The sequence below is a fragment of the Mobula hypostoma genome, chromosome 1 (assembly GCF_963921235.1).
Source record: "Mobula hypostoma chromosome 1, sMobHyp1.1, whole genome shotgun sequence".
NCBI lineage: Eukaryota > Metazoa > Chordata > Chondrichthyes > Myliobatiformes > Myliobatidae > Mobula > Mobula hypostoma.
This window is the reverse complement of record NC_086097.1, coordinates 139,134,035-139,157,536: the sequence shown is the minus strand read 5'-3', so window position 1 is coordinate 139,157,536 and position 23,502 is coordinate 139,134,035. Positions and strand designations below refer to the sequence as shown.

Here is a 23,502-nt window from a genome sequence, read left to right as displayed (position 1 = left end):
CTGGGTAGCCTTGAGATTTATAATATGAAAACTAACATGAAATAAGCAATATGGCTTACACCAGAAACGATCAGCAAATTAATTAAAGTGGAATTGCAAACTGCCTTGGTTGTTTTAGTCATTCCACAAAATGAGTTTGAATGACATTTCAAAGATACTGAACTAAAGCCTGCAGATATCCATTTAAGAACTTATAACGCAGAAAAGGTAACTCCTATGGGAATGACATTTATAACAGTGAAATACAGACCAACAAGCCATGTTGTATGATAAAACAGGAGGGCCAGCATTGTCGAGCTGTGAGTAGTTAAAACAACTAGAAGTTGATTGGAGATCCATCCACTATTTGCATGCCATGTCCCCTGCAATAGAGTCAACTGAAAGAAAATCAGAAAGGTACTGGAAGATGCCACAGCAGTGTTCAAGGATGGCATTGGAAAACTCAAACGTCTCAAGGGTAGAATAGTGTTAAATGAAAATGTGTCACCCAAGGTGTACAAAGCCCATCCAGTTCCTTATACTATCCGTGATAAAGTAGCCAGTGAGCTGGATCGCACAGAGGCTGAAGGAATTCTTTCCAAGGTTAAGTGTTGCCCATGGGCAATGCCAGTAGTTCCAGTAGCTAAGAAGAATGGGTCTTTCAGGATCTGTGGTGACTTTAAGGTCACCATCACCCCAGTATGGAAAGTATTCCCTGCCAGGTTAGATTTTATCTTTGCAAGCCTTGCTGGAGGAAAACACTTAAGCAGAGTGGATTTAGCTGAGGCCTACCTACAGATGGAGATGGAAGAAGATTCCTAAGTGTTTTTCACCATAAACACTCACAAAGGGCTTCATCACTGTAATAGGCTTATTTCTGAAGTAGCATCTGTACCTGCACTCTGGCAGAAAGTTATTGACCGGGTGTTGCAATGTTTCCCAGGCACTCAATGTTACTTGGATGATGTTACCTGGATGACATCGTTGTTACTGGTAAGGATCACAAGAGACATCTCCAAAATCTCAAAACAGTGTTAAAAAGATTAAAAGATTATGTGCTCAGAGCACGACACAACGTGTGATTCTTTAAACCAAGCATCACGTACTGTGGTCACGCTATTGACGCACAAGAATTACACAAGTGTGCTGAGAAAATTCTAGCAGTGGTAGATGTTGCAAGGTCAAATGACGCGTCACAGTTGCAGTCCTTTTTAGAATTTGTCAATTGCAATAACAGGTTCCAGCCAAACATGGCTACTGTGCTCCACCTCTTGAACTCATTACTACAGATCAGGAAGAAATGGCAATTGTTGAAGCAGTGTGAGGAGGCTTTTCAAAAGGTAAAGCAAAGGTGATGTGCAACATCATATTCACATATTATGATGCACATCGTCCAGGGAAGCTTGCCTGTGCTGCCTCACCTTATGCTATAGGTGCAATTGTGTTATGAGTAATGGAAGAGGGCATATCCTGGGTGATGGGAGTTCTATGCATCTCATTTCCTTACTGCTGCAGTGAAAAAATATGCATAGCTTGACAGAGGCTTTGAGTCTGGTTTTGTGTGTAAAATGTTTCAACCAATAATTGTATGGGAGTGTGTTTACCCTTATTACCGATCATCGGCCACTGCTGGCCATTTTCAACCCACAGAAAGACAAAAGCAGGGATGGGCTCTGTTTCTTAGAGGACACCATTACAAGATCAAATTCAAGAGAACAACTACTCATGAAAATGTTGATGGATTGTCTTGTTTCCCGTTAGAAAAGGAATTACCTGGAAAATTTACAAATGAGAAAATTCCTCTTGGTGTATTCTCCCTAATGCAAATTGAAAGTCTGCTTATTACCGCAGAGATGATCCTAAGGGAAATCAGAAAAGACTCCACACTCTGGTGTACATCAGGGGTCCCCAACCATTTTTGCAACATGGACCAGTTTACTATTGACAATATTCTTGCGGACCGGCCGACCCCGGGGGTGGGGGTGGGTGGTAGGGTTGCCAATGGACAAGAGTAGCAGTCAAATATGTTGTGTTTAACCCGAGAAAGACTACAGTGACCATGAAGCCTTGTGCGGGCACCAGTGCGCATGCGTGTACCTGCCAATTTTTTTTTTCCCTGCAAATCGTTTTTGGCGATTCTGTTCGGGGGTGTGGGAGGTGTTAATCACGACTGGAATATAGGTGATAAGTGGTTAATACACTCAATTTCGTTTCTAAAAGGGTTTATCTAACAAATTTAATATTAAACACACAGCGCATATTTTCCTTGCATGAATATAGTGATAAGTCAATTATCAGGGGAGGACAGGGGAGCTTGAAGTAAGTGTTGAACGAACTTCCAGTAGAAGTGGCAGAAGCAAGTTCGATATTATCATTTAAAGAAAAATTGGATAGGTATATGGACAGGAGAGGAATGGAGGGTTATGGGCTGAGTGCAGGTCGGTGGGACTAGGTGAGAGCAGCGTTTGGCACGGACTAGAAGGGCCGAGATGGCCTGTTTCTGTGCTGTAATTGTTATATGGTTATATAAGTCACTTATAAGTCAATAGCATCATAACATTTTAAGTAACGTTTGGATATTAAACACACAGCACATACTTTCCTCGTAAGAACATATAAAATCATTGCAACACACCAATATCGCAGAATCAGTGGGAGCCCTGGGCTTGTTTTCCTGCAACAAGACGGTCCTATCGAGGGGTGATGGGAGACAGCGATAGTCGAAGGGGGTTCCTTATGTCCAGTCTATTCCGCAATTTAGTTTTCGTTGCGTTCAATCCAGAAAACTCCACTTTGCAGAAAAATGTTGGAAATGGAACCAATGTTTTCAGTGCTTTCGTGGCTATCTCAGGATATTTAGCCTTGACTTTGATCCAGAATGCCGGCAGAGATGTTATGTCAAGCATACTTTTCAGCCCGTCTTCATTTGCAAGCTTAAGGAGTTGATCTCCTTCCTGCGCTGACACGGATGATGCGTGGGTAATGACCTGGCATGCGTAATGGCTCAACAGTGGGTGTGGCAGGGAATGAGGAAAGGTGCAACTGACTCATATCGCCGAATCATATCGTTTCCTTGCGGCCTGGTAGCACATACTTTGCGGCCCGGCCCTGGTCTGCAGCCCGGTGGTTGGGGACCGCTGGTCTACACGGTCACCTAATGTGCAGCAGAAATTCCTGTTACCCTATTTTTACCAGCATGTTCAAAGGAGGTTCACTAAAACGATTCCGGGATTGAATGGTTTGTCATATGAAGAGTCTTTGATGGCTCTGGACCTGTATTCACTAGAATTTAGAAGAATGAAGGGTGACCTCAATAAAATCTATCGAATGGTGAAAGGCCTTGATAAAATAGATGTGGAGAGGATGTTCCCTATCGTGGGAGAGTCTAAGACCAGGAGACGCCGCCTCAGAATAGAGGGGTGTCCTTTTAGAATGGAGGTAAGGAATTTCTTTAGCCTGAGAGTGGTGAATCTGTGAAATTCTTTGCCATAAGCAGCTGTGGAGGCTGTCTTTATGTATATTTATGGGGTACAGTGTCCAGTTCTGGTCGCCTCACTATAGGAAGGATGTGGAAACACTGGAAAGGGTACAGAGGAGATTTACCAGAATGCTGCCTGGTTTAGAGAGTATGCATTATGATCAGAGATTAAGGGACCTAGGGCTTTACTCTTTGGAGAGAAGGAGGATGAGAGGAGACATGATAGAGGTGTACAAGATAATAAGAGGAATAGATAGAGTGGATAGCCAGCGCCTCTTCCCCAGGGCACCGCTGCTCAATACAAGAGGACATGGCTTTAAGATAAGGGGTGGGAAGTTCAAGGGGGATATTAGAGGAAGGTTTTTTACTCAGAGAGTGGTTGGTGCGTGGAATGCACTGCCTGAGTCAGTGGTGGAGGCAGATACACTAGTGAAGTTTAAGAAACTACTAGACAGGTATATGGAGGAATTTAAGGTGGGGGCTTATATGGGAGGCAGGGTTTGAGGGTCGGCACAACATTGTGGGCCGAAAGGCCTGTACTGTGCTGTACTATTCTATGTTCTATATTCTATGTATATTTAAGGCAGAGGTTGATAGATTCTTGATTGTTCAGAGCATGAAGGGATACAGGGAGAAGGCAGGAGATTAGGGCTGAGAGGAAAATTGGATCAGCCATGACGAAATGGTAGCACAGACTTGATGGGCCAAATGGCCTAATTCTGTTCCTATGTCTTATGGTCTTATGTGTGAGTAGTGGAAAATTGGTGACATCAATAAACATACTGAAATATGCTTCAGCATCTTTTGGAAGGAGTGATGAATAGAAGTTAGCATTAAAGAAAAACCCTGTGAAGAGCTAGATGCTCCATTATCATCAGAACAATCAAACAAATGAACTGGTGCAGGAAAGTTTAGTTAACCCATCTGGCTACACTTTTCAACAAGTGGAAGAATGGAAGATTCTCCAGACATGTTCAATATACAGTGTTGCATTATGTTATGTCACACGCAGTAATCACAAGAACTGTAGTGTTTTTTTTGTGCAGTAGGCATTTTTTTCATTGTCATTGCATTCTGTAATCTAGCTATGGCCAGTATTCCATTTATTAGCTGATCAGAAACAAAATCTTTTAAGAAAAGAATTTGAGTTGTCACTAGTTATTCTGATTATACCTCTGATTTATCTTTTTAGCTGTAGCCGAGGTGAAACTGCGAGAGGACCAGTATACTTTGGACCATATGCGTGTTTTTGGCATGTACAATTATCTGCACTGTGATAGGTGGTATCAAGATAGTGTCTATTATGTTGATCAACATGAGAGAGTAATGCACTTGGCTGTCACGTTGGTAAGTTCATCTTAATTATGTTTGTTTTTAATGTCTAGGAAATATGTATGTTGTAAGTTTGTGAAGGATGAGAAACTTAACCTCCGTAAAGGGACCTGTCAATTCTAATAACTCTTTCGTAGGATAGATAACAATGAGATAGATATCTGATTGAAAATGAATTGTTATAACTTTAAGCCAATAATTTTCCATCTCTGGGCAGCAAGGAAAAACTACAGCATTAGTTTTAAGGTAAAAGTATTACCTTTTAGCTTTTTGTATAGCTTTATTAATGTTGTGCCAGGATTTTTTTTCCCTTTTCATTCTCTTATGAGAGAACTGTGACATCTTAAACTATTTAATCATCATCAGAGAACCTCACTTAATTCAGAAATGAGACTGAACTTTATCCTGTTCCTTAATCTTCGCTCTTATGTGAACGTTCTGCCATCCCAGGAGTCATTCTGGGTGAACTTTAATGCACTCCCTCAATGGCAAGTATATCTTTTTATAGTGAGGACTGCCAGTGGTACTCCTAATGTGGTCTCACTAAGGCTCTGAATAACTGTACAAGTCATCTTTCCTCCAGTAGTAAAACAGAAAATGCTGAAATCTTCAGCAGGTCTGCCGAAATCTGTGAAAAGAGAAGCAGAGTTAATACTATTCTTTGATTTCTAACTTTGTAGTTTATTTAATTTTTCATCTTTGCTGCCACACTTGAATCCTGTCACTATGAAGTGACCATTTGTCACTTTAACTGTTTGTTTTGTCTGCAAATTGCTTTTGGTGACTGGTATACAAGAACATATGTTGGTATGCATGGAGTGTATTAGAAATGTTTTCTCTTACACTTTCCATAAGATTGTCCTCCTAACTATGCTGCCAATTTGGCTAAGCACTGTATATGTGGATTAAAGTTTCTGTTAGACCTGATGATGTGTCCATAAGGTTTTTCAGAAGTCAAGAATGAGTTGCAAAACTTATGGTTACAGGTGCTTTATTAGATGCTGATGAAAGTATGGGTCAGACAGTGTCAGCTTGTACCAAAAAGTGAAACGAAGCAACAAAGAGCTTGACCTCATGCTCTCCCTTTATAGTGCAAACTGGTCTAAATTCATTCGATAAGGGAATCTGTGAGAAGGGTGCACACCACTAATCACCAGCCTCCATTCTTTGAAACAGCCTTCAACCACCACTATCTGTTTCCTACCTTCGAGCTAATTTTGAATATTAATTTTGTTATATGCTCTTCCAGTTTCTCTGATATTTAGTTTCATAATTTTTCTGCTATTTTTAAATCAGAAAATTTATCAGATCATGGAACTGTTTGAATTGTGTGTGCCAGGCATTCATAATTTTATTTCTACATTCCCAGCTGTTGCTTTTTTTCCTCCTTTACAGGATTTTGATTTTCTGTTTTTTTTCATTATTTGGTCCGATGTCCATGGATCTGTTCCCTCCCATATGTATCTTTTGAATAAGACGTTCTGAAAATTCAAATAAATTTCACTGTGGGGTTTTGCTCTGGTGTAGTGGCTGTAGTTTGTTATGCAAGGTCATTCCCCCACCACATCTGTAAGCTATTTCAAGTTCAAGCTCCATCCAGTGTGCCCTAGCATTACTAAGCCCTTGCTCATCATTTTCTAGAAAGATTATCTGATCATGATTGCATTGTTTATTGGAGCTTGCTGAGTGCAATTTGACTGCTGTGGATTCCACCTTATAATATTAACTCTGAAGTATGTGGGGATCAATGCTGTCCTTTAGGTTGCATTATTTGCACAACGTCTTGAGGTCTTGGCCTTTAGATACCCTTACCTAAAATGATCAAAGGTTGTGCTAGTATATTAAAGACAATTGTGAATCTCATCATAGATATCTGCCTTTGCTGAGAGATGACTCCTGAAATATGGGAAGTGGTCTACATTTTTTGTTATATGCAGTGTAGTGGTACAAGGACAAATTGGGGAAGAATGTTTGAACACTCACTGGAAGGACAGGCAAACAAGTGTCAGCATCCTGTTGAGGCCAGCGGCCCTAGGGTTAAAGCCCTAATTGAACTTAACTGAACTCAACTGGCTGTGCTTGGGGTGGCCACATTATTTGTATGCTTGACTTCTGAAACAAATATTTCTTTTTGAGCTGCCTTGGAAAAAAGATTACAGAGCAGACAGAGAAAAAGATTCAAGATGGTGCTGAATGTTTTTGTGAAGAAATGTAGCATCCTACTGACTCCAAGGAATTGCTGACACACAAATGCCCGAAGTGGAGAAAGAAGTATTCAGAAGGGTATTGAGAACCTAGAGTCTTTATGCAAGTGGTGGATGGAGTGCACTTGCTCTCATCTACCACCCCATGAGCCTCCGCATCCAACAATTTCCCTATCTCCCTCCTGGCACAAGTGTCGCACCTGCCCATTCACCTCCTCCCTCATCTCCATTCAGGCTCCAAACAGTCCTTCCAGGTGAGACAACACTTCACCTGTGAACCTGTTGGGGTCGTCTATTGTATCTAGTGCTCCCTATGTGGCCTCCTCTACACTGGTGAGACCTTACCTAGACCACTTGGAGGACCACTTTGAGCACCTCAGTTCCATCCGTAAAAAGTGGAATTTCCCGGTGGCCAACTTTTTCGATTCCTGTCACCATTCCCATTCTGACATGCCGGTACAGGGCCACCTCTTCTGCTATGATGCAGACGCACTCAGTTTGGAAGAACAACATCATATTTCATCTTGGTGGCCTCCTTGCTGTTTGCATGAACTTCGATTCTCCAACTTCCGATAGTTTTCCCCCCTCCCTTTTCCTCCACTTAATTTCCCCACTCTGGCCTCTTACCTCTTCTCCCATGATCCTTTCTGCATTCTCTTTCTGCCATGATCCATTCTTCTCTCCTATCAGGTTCCTCCTCCAGCTTTTTACACTTATCACCTCCCAGCTTCTTACTTCATTCCAACCCCCCCCAACCCTCCTGGTTTTTCTCATTACCTTTTAGCTTGTCCTCCTTTCCCTCCTCTTTCTAACATTTTCTCCTTTATGAAGTGTCTTGGACCAAAACGTCAACTGTTTATTCATTTCCATAGATGTTGCCTGGCTTGCTGAGTTCCTCCAGCATTTTGTGTGTTTTGTGATGGAGTGCACGACCTCAGAAACGACCCTTCCACCCTGTTAATAATTTCTTCATAATGGTGCCATTTTGTCCACTTTTCCTCCATCTTTCAGCACCCTACACCTACTTTGGGGGACTGAATATTTTTTCTTTCATCTTGTTAAAGTGTCAATATCACTTTCATCTGAATTTTGTGGTATGGGCTATATCAACCAAGCTTAGCAGTATTTGACTCATGAAAATTTGAGTCCAGATTCAACATGCCCCATCTTCTGCCGATGGCATCTGGCAGGTTTAGATGCTGTGTATGCCATGACCTCCAAAGAAATGCAGGGACATCTCCTTGTGGCCTGTTGAGCTTATGCCATCAGCAAATGTGGACAGGTAGTGGCTACCCAGTCTCTTTAGAACCTTACTGTCTGGCAGATTGGTCAGGTAGCTTCCCATGAAACCTCTCAACTTCTAATCAAACATTATGGAAAGGCAATAGTGCAGCAGTTCCCAAAATTGTTGATTCTAAAATACAGGTTTCCCCTGCCATCCGAAAGTAGAGCATTCCTATGAAACGGTTCATAAGCTGAAATGTCGTAAAGTGAAGAAGCAATTACCATTTATTTATATGGGAAAATTTTGTGAGCGTTCGCAGACCCAAAAATAACCTACCAAATCATGCCAAATAATACATAAAACCTAAAATAACAGTAACATATAGTAAAAGCAGGAATGATATGATAAACACACAGCCTATATAAAGTAGAAATACTTTTCCACAATCACTGCCGGCACAGATCTCCGTAGCGAAAATCTCACGCAAGCGTCGTCGGCAGAAAATCTCACGCAGGCACTGTTGGCAAAAACACGGAGCAAGCGCTCTCCAGTAATCTTCAAACTATGAAGCTGCCAAATCATACTAAATAACACGTAAAAATATGCAGCCGATATAAAGTAGAAATAATGTATGTACAGTGTAGTATCACTTACCGGAATTGAGAAAACAGCCGGAATTAGTGCCGATTGCATCGCCTCTGATCTGGGCCGACAATTACGTGTGGGGCGGCACCTAATTAATTAGCATGTTTATTTTGGCTTTTTTCTTAAAGATGTGCTGTGTGCCTCCTGGCTACTGCTGCATTCTCCGCGAATTGGTACAGTGTCTGTCTGCGGCCTGGGTGTTGGGGTGGTGGGACACTGGGGTGTCATCTCGTCGTCTATTTCCATTAGAGCAGGCAGCTCATCTTCTCCTATGACTGCCCGCCTCAATGTCAAAGGTCGAGGTTCGTCGTCTGCTGTGGCTGATGTGGAAGGCTTGCTTGACTGCTGAGCCTTGCGCATTTTTCTATCATACAGTTCTTTGTAAGCACTCAAAGAATCTTGAAAATATCTCCTAAACCTACATACCCTTTCAGAATTAAAGTCGTACTTTATCGTTACTCATTCAGTTTCGCTTGTTATCCTTTCCTCTTCCAATTGCATCAGCTCTTCATCTATCAGTTCTTGGTCATGGGATGCCAAAACCTCTTCAACATCATCTTCGTCAGCTTCCACAAGCCAAACTCACTTCGTCCTTGCTTCGTTCACCACGATCGAACGCTTAATTATGTCTAGTTTACACTAAGGGTGTTAACCCTTACGAGCTCTTTCAGGCTTTTCCAACACCATAGAACTCATCTTGCAAACGACTGCTCACAGGCTCGTGTTAAAGCAATGCTGGTAAGAATGCCGTTCCGAATCCGGGGAGAGCGGCTGCTCGGGGCGTGTGCTGCTTTTTTCCCCGCGCTGATTTTTTTATCGCGCGCTAAATTTTTTTCGTAACAGTGAAAACACCTTCCGAAAGCGAAAACAGGGTACTAATGTAGGTCTTTTGTAACGGTGAGGTTTCGTAAAGCGAACGTTGGAAAAGCGGGGGACACCTGTATACAGTGGCATGCAAAAGTTTGGGCACCCCTAGTCAAAATTTCTGTTACTCTGAATAGCTAAGCGAGTAAAAGATGACCTGATTTCCAAAAGGCATAAAGTTAAAGATGACACATTTCTTTAGTATTTTAAGCAAGATTACTTGTTTTTAATTTCCATCTTTTACATAAGTTTCAAAATAACAAAAAAGGAAAAGGGCCTGAAGCAAATGTTTGGGCACCCTGCATGGTCAGTACTTAGTAACACCCCCTTTGGCAAGTATCACAGCTTGTAAATGCTTTCTGTAGCCAGCTAAGAGTCTTTCAATTCTTCTTTGGGGGATTTTTGCCCAATCTTCCTTGCAAAAGGCTTCTAGTTCTGTGAGATTCTTGGGCCGTCTTGCATGCACTGCTCTGTTGAGGTCTATCCACAGATTTTCGATGATGTTTACGTCGGGACACTGTGAGGGCAATGGCAAAACCTTCAGCTTGCGCCTCTTGAGGTAGTCCATTGTGGATTCTGAGGTGTGTTTAGGATCATTATCCTGTTGCAGAAGCCATCCTCTTTTCATCTTCAGCTTTTTTACAGACAGTGTGATGTTTGCTTCCTGAATTTGCGGGTATTTAATTGAATTCATTCGTCCCTCTACCAGTGAAATGTTCCCCATGCCACTGGCTGCAACACAAGCCCAAAGCGTGATCGATCCACCCAGTCAAACAGGGGTTTTGATTTGTCTTTCTAGCAATCCTATGAGCAGTTCTCTCCGAAAGTTTTCTTGGTCTTCCAGACCTCAACTTGACCTCCACCGTTTCTGTTAACTGCCATTTCTTAATTACGTTACGAACTGAGGAAATGGCTACCTGAAAACGCTTTGCTATCTTCTTATAGCCTTCTGCTTTGTGGGCATCATTTACTTCAACTTTCAGAGTGCTAGGCAGCTGCTTAGAGGAGCCCATGGCTGCTGATTGTTGGGGCAAGGTTTGAGGAGTCAGGGTATTTATAAAGCTTTGAAATTTGCATCACCTGACCTTTCCTAACGATGACTGTGAACAAGCCATGGTCCTTAAAAGCTAATTAAGATCTGAGACCTTGGTAAAAGTTATCTGAGAGCTCACATCTCTTGGGGTGCCCAAACTTTTGCATGGTTCTCCTTTCCTTTTTTTCACTCTAAAATTGTAGAAAACAAAAATAATACACTAATCTTGCTTACAATGTTGAAAAGAATGTTTCATCTTTAACTTTTTGACTTTTGGAGATCAGTTCATCTTTTACTCACTTAACTATTCAGAGTAACAGAAATTTTGACCAGTGGTGCCCAAAATTTTGCATGCCAGTGTATATTCATGAGAATGTTTGAAAATGGGCAAAAGACATTAGACCTGAGTAATACACTAAGTGTAACTAGGGAAATCATTAGGTCAGTGCATTTGGAAGGGCATGATTGACATGCTAATAGACTGCAATAGGTGCTGGATAAATTTAATTTGATCAATGTATTAATTATTCTGCATCCCTGAGTTCTGTTTGTCTAAAATTGTTATGAGGTAGTTTCCAAAGCTGAATTCATTTGTAGCATTTGTTGCATTAGAAGGTGAAAATATGAAAAGCTAAAATGACATAAATAATAGACAAAACAATTAGCCTACATTACACACACTTTTCAATACTTCACATATCTCTTTGTGGCATCACTTCCACTTATCATAATATAAGCTATTTCACTTTCTTCACCCTTTCAGATTTCTGTTCCTGTTCAATTCTGCTCTCTTGTTCTTCCACATTTTTAATTGCTCCACTATAATATCTACTTTCATGTGCCGTAACCAATATGTTCCGGAAATTTTCCCTTCCAATATTTCTGTTTATAGATCTACATTATGAACCACTTGTTGTCATATTTGGTCATGTCCTGATGCTTTCGGTGGTACTTTCCCCAACATGTTTTATTCTTTATTAACATGAAAACCAGGCATTAAACAGTGTCCTCTGTGCAGAGTTTGCTCCAAACCCAGCAAACCCCACCCATTTCAGAAGTTCTGAAGTGCCAGCAGACAAGAAGCACTGCTTTGTCACCTGGACAGGATGGTAATCTATGAAATGTGGCCTTGGGTAGGACTGGATATGAATAGGCCTGCCTGTCACCTGCTGTCAGGCCACCTTGGTCAGGTACACGAGCGGAACAGTGAGGATACCTCTGCCACAATGCACTAGTACCTCCCTCCCCCTACCTACACTTGGTGACCAAAACCCATGACCAGCATTGTTGGTTTGAAGTGTACCCTGAGCTTGAGAGGCACCCCCTCCTACGCTAAATATTAATTCAGGGTTACTGAATCTCATGAACCACAGACACCATGAAACACAGACCTGATCAGGTGGCTTGGAGTTTGTGAAACAGATGATAAATCTACTGAACATGATTACTCTACACACTGTTGTCCACCGAGCTCTCCAGTGAAAAAGGATAGGATGCCTATTTTGTGAACTTCTCTCTGCCAGAATGAACTGCAAAGCTGCAACCAGTTGGTTGGGGAGGAAAGGCAATGGAGTGTCAAATTACACAAAAGGTCTTTCTAAGAGACAAATTACTTGAGGGTGTTTTCAGGCCAGGGCTCAATAACTAATTCTGCTAGCTGCTTTGAGATGAGTTCATGCTCACAATGCATTCCCACCCCTCTTAAGTAGACAGGGCTTCTGGAGTTACAGCTAATCATCCTGGGGCTGTACAGCTTGCTGCTCCACAACCAATCCATTCTTTTGTACTTTGCTGTCCTGTTGTCGTGTGTGAGCACTCTTGACTGAAAGTGACTGGAAAAGTCTTGGTAAAAGACAGACTGGTCCCTCAGAGTTGTGAGCTCATGTTTGCAGAAGAGTCAGACTGAATGTAGTGTCCAGATGCATAAGCATGCCCTACCCACAGGGATCTCTGCAGGTTTCAAAAGTTTAGAGTTGGAACTTGGCTCACACACCAAGGGCAGTAGTTCTGCTATCACCATCACTGTGCAACTATTCTGCTGTTGCCTAGCTATCACCATCATTGAGGGTGTTTGTCCTGCCATCCATGTCACTGACTGTGCACCAAAACTGATGGTATACTGTCACCATCAATCCTGTCTTTGCTACCACTGACAGGCAGTATGTTCTACTGCTGACAATGTTGATGATATTGCAGTCTTGATCATGGCAAGTGACAACTGATTTCTAAGTTTTCTTTTATGGGTCACTGTCTTTTTTGCTTGGTCTTGTTTCAGAATCAACATTTAATGGTGAAAACATTGTTCATTGAATAGCTAGATCCTTGAACTGTTTGAATTAAGAACACATGCATCAGGTTGACTGAAAAGATGTAAGCAGCTTTTGTATCTGTGAAAGTGTGCCATGGAACATATTTCTGTGATGTCCCTTGCTTTTTTGACTTGTTTGTATAATTATGTCGCATCAAGTATCTGTTCTGACAATCCCCAAGTGCCTTAGCAGATGCAGAACACTGCTGGTAACGTTACGTGCTATTACTTTAATATGGGATATGATGCTATGTTCACTGAATCCTTTGAGTGACTTCTGTTGACAGATGATCACTGTTAATTGAGTATATATACAAGGATAATGGTTCAGTATGGAATGAGCCATGTGTCTGGAGTCATGTTGGACTGCCCTTGACAGTAAGATAATGTCATCTTTTAACAAAGTAATAAGGAGAGAGGGAATTAAATGGAGGGGCTCAAAGATGATCAGCGATTTTGTGTAAAGAATATCAGCATTTAAAGGTATTCACTTTTATTGTAGGATGAATCAGTGCACACTGGGCATATTATGCAGTTATACATGAAAATCTTTAAGTCGCCATAGGCTACAACTGGAGACAGAAAGCCTTGCATTGAAAGCTATGTAATGGCATGAAATTGGATAGTTACTGTACTTACCAAACAAATGTTACATTCAGGATCAACTGAATTTTAATGATGTTAAAGAGACAATTGTTGACAATCTTTTTAATCCTAATTTTTGTTTTTTGCTTGTACCAGTGTCATCTCATATCTTTTGAAGTTAGTAAGTCCTTGTGGTTCAATCTATCCCTTTCATGAGCACAAGAAATTCTGCGGATGCTGGAAATGCACGCAATCAGTGAACGGGAGCACGAGAAGAACCAGTGTTCACTTGGTCTGCGATTGAACGTTAAAAAAGGCCGTACTTCATGGCAGGTTTTCGAGTTGGACTGAGGCCGAGAAGGAGAAATGGCGATTTTACTTAGGACTGCAATTGAAGATTTAAAAAGGCAGCGTTTCGCTGCAGTTTTCAGAGTTGGACTGTCCCCAATCAGTGAACAGAATTCATTAGAAAGGGTAAATAAAAGTAAGGCAGGGGTAAGTGAAGCAGCCATTGTGTGAGTAGGCCAGTGTTAAGAGTGGCTTTGGCTCATCAGGCTTGGGGAGGTTAAGTACCTGGTAAGTTTCTTCTTCTTTACTCCTTGTCTGTTAGGGCACAGTTAGTGCAGTAAGAATGGCTCCGGGGCAGTGTTGTGTTCTTTGTGTGAGATGTGGGAATTCTGGGAGACCTCCAGCTTCCTGGATAACCACATCTGCACCAGGTGCACCAAGCTGCAGCTCCTCGGAGAATGTGTTAAGGAACTGGAGCTGCAGCTCGATGACCTTCGGCTCATATGGGAGACTGAGGAAGTGATAGATGGGAACTACAGGGAGGTAGTCACCTCTAGGTTGCAAGAAGCAGGTAACTGGTGACTGTCAGGAGAAGGAAGGGAAATGGGCAGCCTGTGCAGAGTACCACTGTGGCCGTTACCTTCAGTAATAAGTATACCACTTTGGATACTGGTGAGGGAGATGATCTACTGGGGGAAGCCACAGTGAGGCAGTTGGTTTACAAACAAAGACAGTGTGCAGTGAAACTGCTAACAAGGACAGGCTGATGATAGGGCAAAATTGCAGTCAACGGGCTGTTGCAATCTAAAAGGGGTCCAAAATCGAAAAGGGTGATGAATACAGGACTGAAGGTGTTGTATTAGAATGTATGCAATATATGAAACAAGGTAGATGAACTCGTAGCACAGTTACAGATTGGCATGTATGATGTTGTGGGCATCACTGAATTGTGGCTGAAAGAAGATTATAGCTGGGAGCTTTAACGTCCAAGGATACACATTCTGTTAAAAGGATATGCAGATAGGCGGGGATGGCTCTGTTGGTAAAAAGGTGAAATCAAATCATTAGAAGGAGGTGTTATAGGATCATAAGGTGTAGAGCTAAGTAACTGTAAGCGAAATATAGAGGCTGGACAGCAGCAAAGATGTGGTCTAGAAATTACAACAGGAGATAGAAAATGCATGTCAAAAGGGCAATGTTATGATAGACATGGGGGATTTCAATATGCAAGTAGATTGGGAAAATCAGGTTGTTGCTGTGGAGTTTCTAGAATGCCTACAAGATGGCTTTTTAGAGCAGCTGTGGTTGAGCCTACAAGGGGATCAGCTATACTGGATTGGATGTTGTGCAATGAACCAGAATTGATTAGAGAGCTTGAGATAAAGGAACCCTTGGGGAACAGTGATCATAATGTGATAGAATTCACCCTGCAATTTGAGAAGGAGAAGCTGAAGTCACATCCATCAATATTACAGTGGAATAAAGGGAATTACAGAGGCATGAGAAAAGAGCTGGCCAGATTGATTGGAAGGGAATGCTGGCAGGGATGATGGCAGAGCAGCAATGACTGGAGCTTCTGGGAGCAATTTGGAAGGCACAGGATAGATACATCTCAAAGAAGAAGTATTCTAAAGGCAGGATGAAGCATCTGTAGCTGACGAGCGTTAAGGCCAAGGTAAAAGCCAAAGAGAGGGCATATAATAGAGCAAAAATTAGTCGGAAGTTAGAGGATTGGGAAGTTTTTAAAAACCAGCAGAAGGCAACTCAAAAAAAAAAGTCATTAAGAATGAAAAGATGGAATATGAAGTTAAGCTAGCCAATAATATTCAAGAGGATACCAAAAGTATCTTCAGATATATAAAGTGTAAAAGAGAGGCAAGAGTGGATATTGGACCATTGGAAAATGATGCTGGAGAGGTAGTAATGGGGACAAGGAATTGGAGGACAAACTGAATAAATATTTCGCATCAGTCATCTTTAGAGGACACTAGCAGTATGCCAGACGTCTGAGAGTGTCGGGGGGGGGGGGGGGAGGAGTGAGTGAATTTGTCTTTGCTAGGGAGAAGGTACTAGGGAAACTGAAAGGTCTGAAGGTAGATAAGGCACCTGAATCAGATGGTCTACACTCCAGGTTCTGAAAGAGGTGGCTGAAGAGATTGTGGAGGCATGAGTTATGATCTTTCATGAGTCAATAGATTCTGGCATGGTTCCAGAGGACTGCAAAATTGTAAATCTCATTTCAGTCTTAAAGAAGGGATAGAGACAGGAGAAAGGAAAGCATAGGGCATGTTATTTCTTCAAAGAATTCCAGCAGTGGTTGGGAAGATGTTGGAGTCGATGGTTGAGGATGTGGTTTCGGGGTATTAGGAGGTACATGATAAAATAGGCCGAAGTCAACGTGATTTCCTTAAGGGAAAATGTCGGTACACAAATCTATTGGAATTCTTTGAGGAAATAAGAAGCTGGATAGACGGTGGAAAATTGGATTATCAGAAGGCTTTTGACAAGCTGCCATATATGAGGCTGCTTAACAAGTTAAGGGCCAATGGTATTACAGGAAAGATACTAGCATGGATTGAGCATTGGCTGATTGGCAAAGGGCAAAGAGTGTGAGTAAAGGGAGGCTTTTCTGGAAAACTGTTGATGACTAGTGGTGTTCTTCAGGGGTCGATGTTGGGACCGTTCCTTTTTATGATGTGTGCCAATGATTTGGATGACGGAATTGATGGCTTTTGCGGATGATATAAAGATAAGTGGAGGGGTAGGTAGTGCTGAGGATGCAGGAAGCTACAGAAGGACTTAGACAAATTAGGAGAATGGGCAAAGAAGTGGCATTTGGAATATAATGTTGGGAAATTTATGGTCATGCACTTTGGCTGAAGAAATGAAAGCTGACTATTTTCTAAATAGAGCGAAAATTCTAAATGAGTGCAAAGAGAGTTGAGAGTCTTTGTGCAGGATTCCTTGAAGGTTAATTTGCAGGTTGAGTCAACGGTGAGGAAAGCAAATGCATTATTAGCATTCAATATGAGATGACTACAATATAAAAGCAAGGATGCAATGTTGAGGCTTTATAAAGCACTGGTGTGGCCTCACTTTTTGTGAGCAGTTCAAGGCCTCTTATCTAAGAAAAGGATGTGCTGATAGTGGAGGTTTTTCAAAGGAGGCTCAGGAAAATTGTTCTGGGATTGAAAGGCTTATCATATGTGGAGCATTCATGGCTCTGAGCCTGTACTCTCTGGAATTCAGACGAATGAGTGAGTGGTCTCATAGAAACCTGTCAAATGTTGAAAGGCCTCGATGGAGAGGATCTTTCCTATGGTCAGAAAGTCTATGATCAGAGGACAAAGCCTCAGAATAAAGGGATGCCCGTTTAGAATGGAGATGAGAAGGAATTTCTTTAGCCAGAGAATGGAGAATCTGTGGAATTCGTTGCCACAGGCCACTATGGAGGTCAAGTTATTAGGTATATTTAAGGTAGAGGTTGGTAGATTCTTGATTAGTCAGGGCATGAAGGGAAATAGGAAGAAGACAGGAGATTGGGGCTGAGATGGAAATGGATCAGCCATGATGAATTGGCAGAGCAGACTTGATGGGCCAGATGGCCCAATTCTGCTTGAGGAATTTGGCAGGTTAGGCAGCGTCTATGGAAATGAATAAACAGTTGATGTTTCAGACCACAACCCTTCTTCAGGAAGGGGGAAGACATTATAATAAAAAGCTAGGGGGAAAGGAAGGAAGATAGCTAGAAGGTGATGGTGAAGGCAGATAGGTAGGAACAGTGAAGTGCTGGAGAGGATTAAATCTGATCAGAGAGGAGAGTGGACGTAGGAGAAAGGGAAAGAGGAGGGAACCCAGGAGAGGTGATAGGCAAGTGAGAAGAGGTGAAAGACCAAAGTGGGGAATAGAAGAAGAGGAGAGAGGGATGGGGAATTATTAACCGGAAAAAGAAATCAACATTCATGCCATCTGTTTGGAGAATCAGAGTCCGGTTTAAGTATCACTGGCATATGTTGTGAGATTTGTTGCCTTTGCAGCAGCAGTATAACAAAATACATAATAACAGAAAAAAAATCTGTGAATTACATTAGATATACATACATTAAATAATTAAATTTAATAAGTAATACAAAAATTGAAATAAAAAAGTCATGAGCTAAGGTTCATGGGTTCAGTGTCGATTCAGAACTTGAATGGGAAGAGGGGAAGAAACCGTTCCTGAATTGTTAAGTGAGTGCCTTCACGCTTCTGTACCTCCCTCCTGATGGTAACAATGAGAACAAGGCATGATGGGGGTTGTTAATAATGGATGTCGCCTTTTTGAGGCATCACTCCTTGAAGATGTCCTGGATGCTATAGAGGCTGGTGTTCATGACGGAGCTGACAAGTTTATGACACTCTGCAGCTTACTTTGATCCTGTGCAGTAGACCCTCTCTCCACTGTGCCCCCCCCCAACACCTGATGGTTATGTAGCCAGTTAGAATGTTCTCCACAATACATCTGTAGAAAATTTCAATTGTTTTTGGTAACATACAAATCTTTTCAAACTCCTAATAAAATATAGCCACAGTACTCTATGAGATCTGGTGTATGTTCCCTCGTCTTACCCTTTCTGAAGTCCACAATCAGTTCTTTGGTCTTACTGATGTTCAGTGCAAGGTTGTTGCTGTGACACCAGTCGTCTTGATGATATATCTCACTCTTGTACGCACTCTCATCAGCATTTAAAATTCTGCCAACAATGGTTGTATCATCAACAAATTTATAGATGACATTTGATGGCTACCCACATGGATTATAAGGTATTGCTCTTCCACCCTGAGGGTGGCCTCATTGTGATATAAGAGGAGGCCATGGAATGACCTGTCAGAATGGGAATCGGAATTAAAATGTTTGACCACTGAGAAGTTTTGCTTTTGGCAGAGGGAGCTGAGGCGCTCAACAAAGTGATCCCCCTTTCTGTTTTGGGTCTCACCGATATAGAGGAGGCAGCATCGAGAGCACCGGACACGATAACCCACCTCAACAGATTCGCACGTGAAGTGTTGCCTCACCTGGAAGAACTGATTGGAGCCCTGGTTGGACATGAGGGAGGAGATCAATGGCAGGTGTAGCATTTTGGCTGCCTGCAGAGATAAGTGCTAGGAGGGAGATTAGTGGGGAGGGATAAATGGACAATGGAATTACAGAGGGACCGATCTCTGCAGAAAGCAGAGGGCGAAGTAAAGATAGGTTTGGTAGTAGGATCCCTTTGGAGATGGCAGAAGTTGCAGAAAACTTTCATTTTCCTTTTTTAATCCTATTTGTTTCTCCTGATCTTTATTCTGCTTTCTGTGGAAAAGTTAAACCTGATTTATAGTTGTTACTTTATGCTGCTTGCTTTACATTGTGCATGTCTCTGTGATGGTAAGTCAGACTAATTGGTTGAAGGGTCCTAGCCTGCTTAGAGATGCCACAGATATCCTGCAGATGTGCCTTCCTGGATTGTGTAGATAGTGCAGGAATTCATTCTAAAGCCGATTAAAAACATTGGCCAGCTCTCAGCAAGTCTGTCTTTTCCTTGTCTGCAAATTTTGGCCAATGTAAATAGTTGGAGGGTCCCATCTTTGGTTGTAGCTGAGTAGGCTGATCCTGATTGCTCATTGTTCATTCCTGTTCTGTAAATTAAAGGAGCTGGCAGACGTAGCCAACACAACTGTTTTGTTTATTTTAAAGCATCCACAAGTTGCTGTAATTATTCTTTCATGAATTCCTTTGTGCACCGCTTGTTGTTTCTTCAGATTCCCTTGAGGGATTTTGCAATGCTGTACTGCCACTATTGATCTATTTTTCCAAAAGTAGGGAGCAGCTACTCGATTTGTTTTGCTTGAGATGTTTTTGTGCATTTGTGTTCTGGGAACAGCAAGTCAGTAGCTAGACTCTGAGCCATGTAAGCTCAAAGAGGCAGCTAATTTACTATATCTAAAGGCGATGTTACTGCAGTTCTTTCATATTGAGAGTTGAATATATCAGCGATGCTGGGCTCACCAGTATTTAGTTTCTGAGGCAGTAACAGGGTGATTCTAGTATCATTTGCAAAATAGTACAGATAGGGAGAGTGGTAGAGCCCTGCATTCTTGACCATGTATACAGAATTCTCAGGTCATCACCTGTCTTGCAACATGTTTGATTTTAGCTTGGAAGGAAATGCATAGACATTTTATATGGAGCCACAAATGATTTAACACAAGAGATTCTGCAGATGCTGGAAATCCAGAGCAACACATAAAATGCTGGAGGAACTCAGCAGGTCAGGCAGCAAACGTCTTGGCCTGAAATGTCTACTGTTTATTCTTTTCCATTGATGCTACCTGACCTGATGAGTTCATCCACCATTTTCTGTGTTATATGGAGCCACATGCCACTTTGGTGTCAAAGGCAGTCACTTTTAATCTTGGCCCAAGCATGGACAAAAGTATATAATTACGTTTGTAGATCAGTAGTTGAGTAGTCCAGCCAAAGCTCAAACTTGAGCATTAATGTCCAAGCAATTAGTAAGTGCACTTGACAACACTATCCATCACTGATGGTTGAGAGTAAAAGAATGGGCTTCAGAGCATCCACCATCAGTATAATCAATTTTTGTCTTGTTGAATATACCCTAGACAAAGATTTAAAAATTCTTAGGTACTTCAGGAATGTGGATGCCCTTTAGATTTGTGGTTTCATGAGAAAAACTGACTGTTTTTCATTGCCTTTGTATATATAATAACTGAAATGACTCATCCTGTTTTTTGTAATTTCTCCACATTCGCACAATTTCCCTATCAAAAGAGTGGATGGACCGTTTGTCTAGAACTTCTGTAATCAGCCAACAATATTTGCGTGAGAAACCAATTTACTATGCACACATGAACTACTGGTTTCCACTTAAGACTATAAACCTGACTGCTGTTCTGGGAATTGGCATTACAGATTTTCAGATGTGTTCTTACCATTAAACAACTAATAAACTACCATTGCTGTAGTGTTCTATGGTTCTATTGATGACAGTTACAATATGCACAATCCTCAATGTTTTATGAAATATGTTTGCACGAGGGCTGCTCTCTATTCTGGGCATGTTGTAGTTTTGAGGCTCATTTTAGATCTGGATGGAATGAACATGAGAAGAGAATACCCCTGTAACTTATCAGCTTCTTGGTGATTATTCTTTTATTTCTTGGTATTCCTAAACCAAGCCAGAAGTGTTTCACAACCAGCGTTCTGCCAATTGCACCAAGTTATACCTATAAGAAGTTTCTATCACAGGGGGCCATTCTTGCCTTGTATTAAGGTCTGTAATAGCGATTGATTGCTATGTTAAGTCAGCAACTCTGTTATTGTATGTGACTGGATGGTGGATGACAAGCCAGCTGAACCATGGTCTATTTTTCTTGAATAATGTTATTGTATGATATATAAGCTCTTGAAGTCCAGTATTAAGTTACTACCTTTAGTTTTATATTTCTATTTGCTTGATTGTAGCAGATACTGTATATGATGCAAGATATATGCCTTTTACAAGTGTGTATATATGTTCTAAAGTTTCTAATTTCCCGACTAAAACTTCACTGATCCCTTGACTTCTAAAAATGTGTTATGTTCAAAGGATACAGCAATTAGCAAGCCCAGGGAGGTGTTCCGGCTCTCAGCAGAAATTAAATCATGTGACACCTTGGTCTGTGCTTCGATGCATTTTACATCACCTACATGGGCAGCCTTGTCAGATGGAACAGGAAGGCTGTACCTTCTCAAAACAAACAATCGTGGACCAAATAACACTGACAAATGGGAGGTGAGCAAAGTTTATTTAATCTGGTGACCTATGAATATTCATACATTTTTACCAGTTTGCATTACTGTTTGACATTTGTTTCTAAAGGTGGTGTAGCATTCTCTTGGAGCTGTTTTGGAAGGTGTGTATGAATAGTTACCCTTCCATTTCTTAGAAAGCATCTATGGACTGTATTTCCTCAAAGGAAACCTCTTCAAATACCCTGAGGTAGATTTTCTGTGGTATCTCCCTTCATAACAAGGCTGAAGTATCTCATTATGTCATTTCAACAGACTTCCAAATGTATAATTGATACTTCCATGAGCTCTTCTTTACTGAAAAAGGTCAAAATTGACTTTGCAAAGATGAGTTATTCAAGTTACATATTTTAATGACAGAGGCATGTCCTGGGCCACTCTCCCAGTGGTTTATTCTATGTGCGCTGTGGTATTCCTATTGCAATGGTTAAAAACAAGATCAGGTTGTGCATGAAGAGCTTTTTAAAGTAGTTCATCACTCATACAGTGGTATGAACTGCTAACAATGAAAAACCTGAAACGTTAACTGCACTTCTCCCTCATGTGCATCCTGCTGAATATTTCTGGCATTTTCTGTTTTTATTTTTTAAAGTGCTTGCTGGGCTGATAACTTAACCCTTGCCTCACACAGTCCCTGTAATTCGCCTTGCTCTCCTATTCTTACCCAAGTACATCATGTTTCTACTTTACTAGGACGACTTCACTTTAATAATATCCTCATCAGCAAAATGCATTATGAGTTCTGGAGATTTGAAAGGTACCGTAGAAATTGAAACTCTTGGCTTTTTTTCCCACCTGAAAATTCTGCATTAAGTATTTCCCTAAATCCCTTTTGAAAATTACTGCTGAATCAGCTCCCACCATAAAAGGTAGCTTGCATAAAGGTTACATTTGCAAAGATTTCATTCTTTTGGGATAGTAGCATGTTACTTACTGTGTATAGTCTGAAGAAATCTTTGCATGAGGAAGTTGCGGTTTGTGTGATTTAAAAATTTAACTTTTGAGATTGGTGAAAGTACATATTACAAATTCTTTAAAAGTGTAGCAAACATGTACATTACATTTCATGTGTTTTCCTATGCCTTGTTTTTCTGTGGTTTCACTTTGCTTGTTTGTGGATGAAATATTGCTGTTTTAGATCCAGTATCTTTATTACACTTTATGTCAGTTATTTTCATATTGGATTATTTTATACCTTGGGAGGCTTTCTGGATCAAAATGAAACTATGAACAGATACCTGAAAATTACTGTGGAACAACTTCATTCTTGAACTTAGAACTTAGAGTAGTACAGCACAGTACAGTTCCTTTGGCCCACAATGTTGCGCTGACCTTTTAACCCACTGCAACATTCTCACCCTTTCCTTCCATATAGCCTTCCATTTTTCTTTCATCCATATCTAAGAGTCTCTTAAATCTCCCTAATGTATCTGCCTTTACCACACCCCTGGCAGTGTGTTCAATACACTTGCTACTCTAGGGTTAATAAAATAACACCCACCTCTCCCCTATATCTTTCCTCCAATTACCTTAAAAGTAGGTCCTCTTGTATTAGCCGTTGCCACTCTGGGACAAATGCGTTGGCTGTCCACTCTTGTATATGCCTCTTCCACCCAGTGGCCACTTTATTAGGTACACCTGTACACCTGCTGGTTAATGCAAGTTTCTAATTGGCTAATCATGTGGTAGCAACTCAATGCATAAAAGCATGCAAGCATGGTCAAGAG

The 23,502-nt window shown here is 41.3% G+C and overlaps 1 protein-coding gene across 2 annotated transcripts in view; it reads left to right on the top strand.

Annotated features, from left to right (window-relative positions):
- The window catches only part of nudcd1 (NudC domain containing 1), a 189,632-nt gene that overhangs the window by 48,128 nt on the left and 118,002 nt on the right, over positions 1–23,502 (top strand). For both annotated transcript variants that reach the window (XM_063056793.1, XM_063056784.1), the window contains exons 2-3: positions 4,650–4,804; positions 21,573–21,758. In XM_063056793.1, the coding sequence (XP_062912863.1) occupies positions 4,650–4,804; positions 21,573–21,758 (341 nt within the window). The remainder of the gene's footprint in view (positions 1–4,649; positions 4,805–21,572; positions 21,759–23,502) is intronic.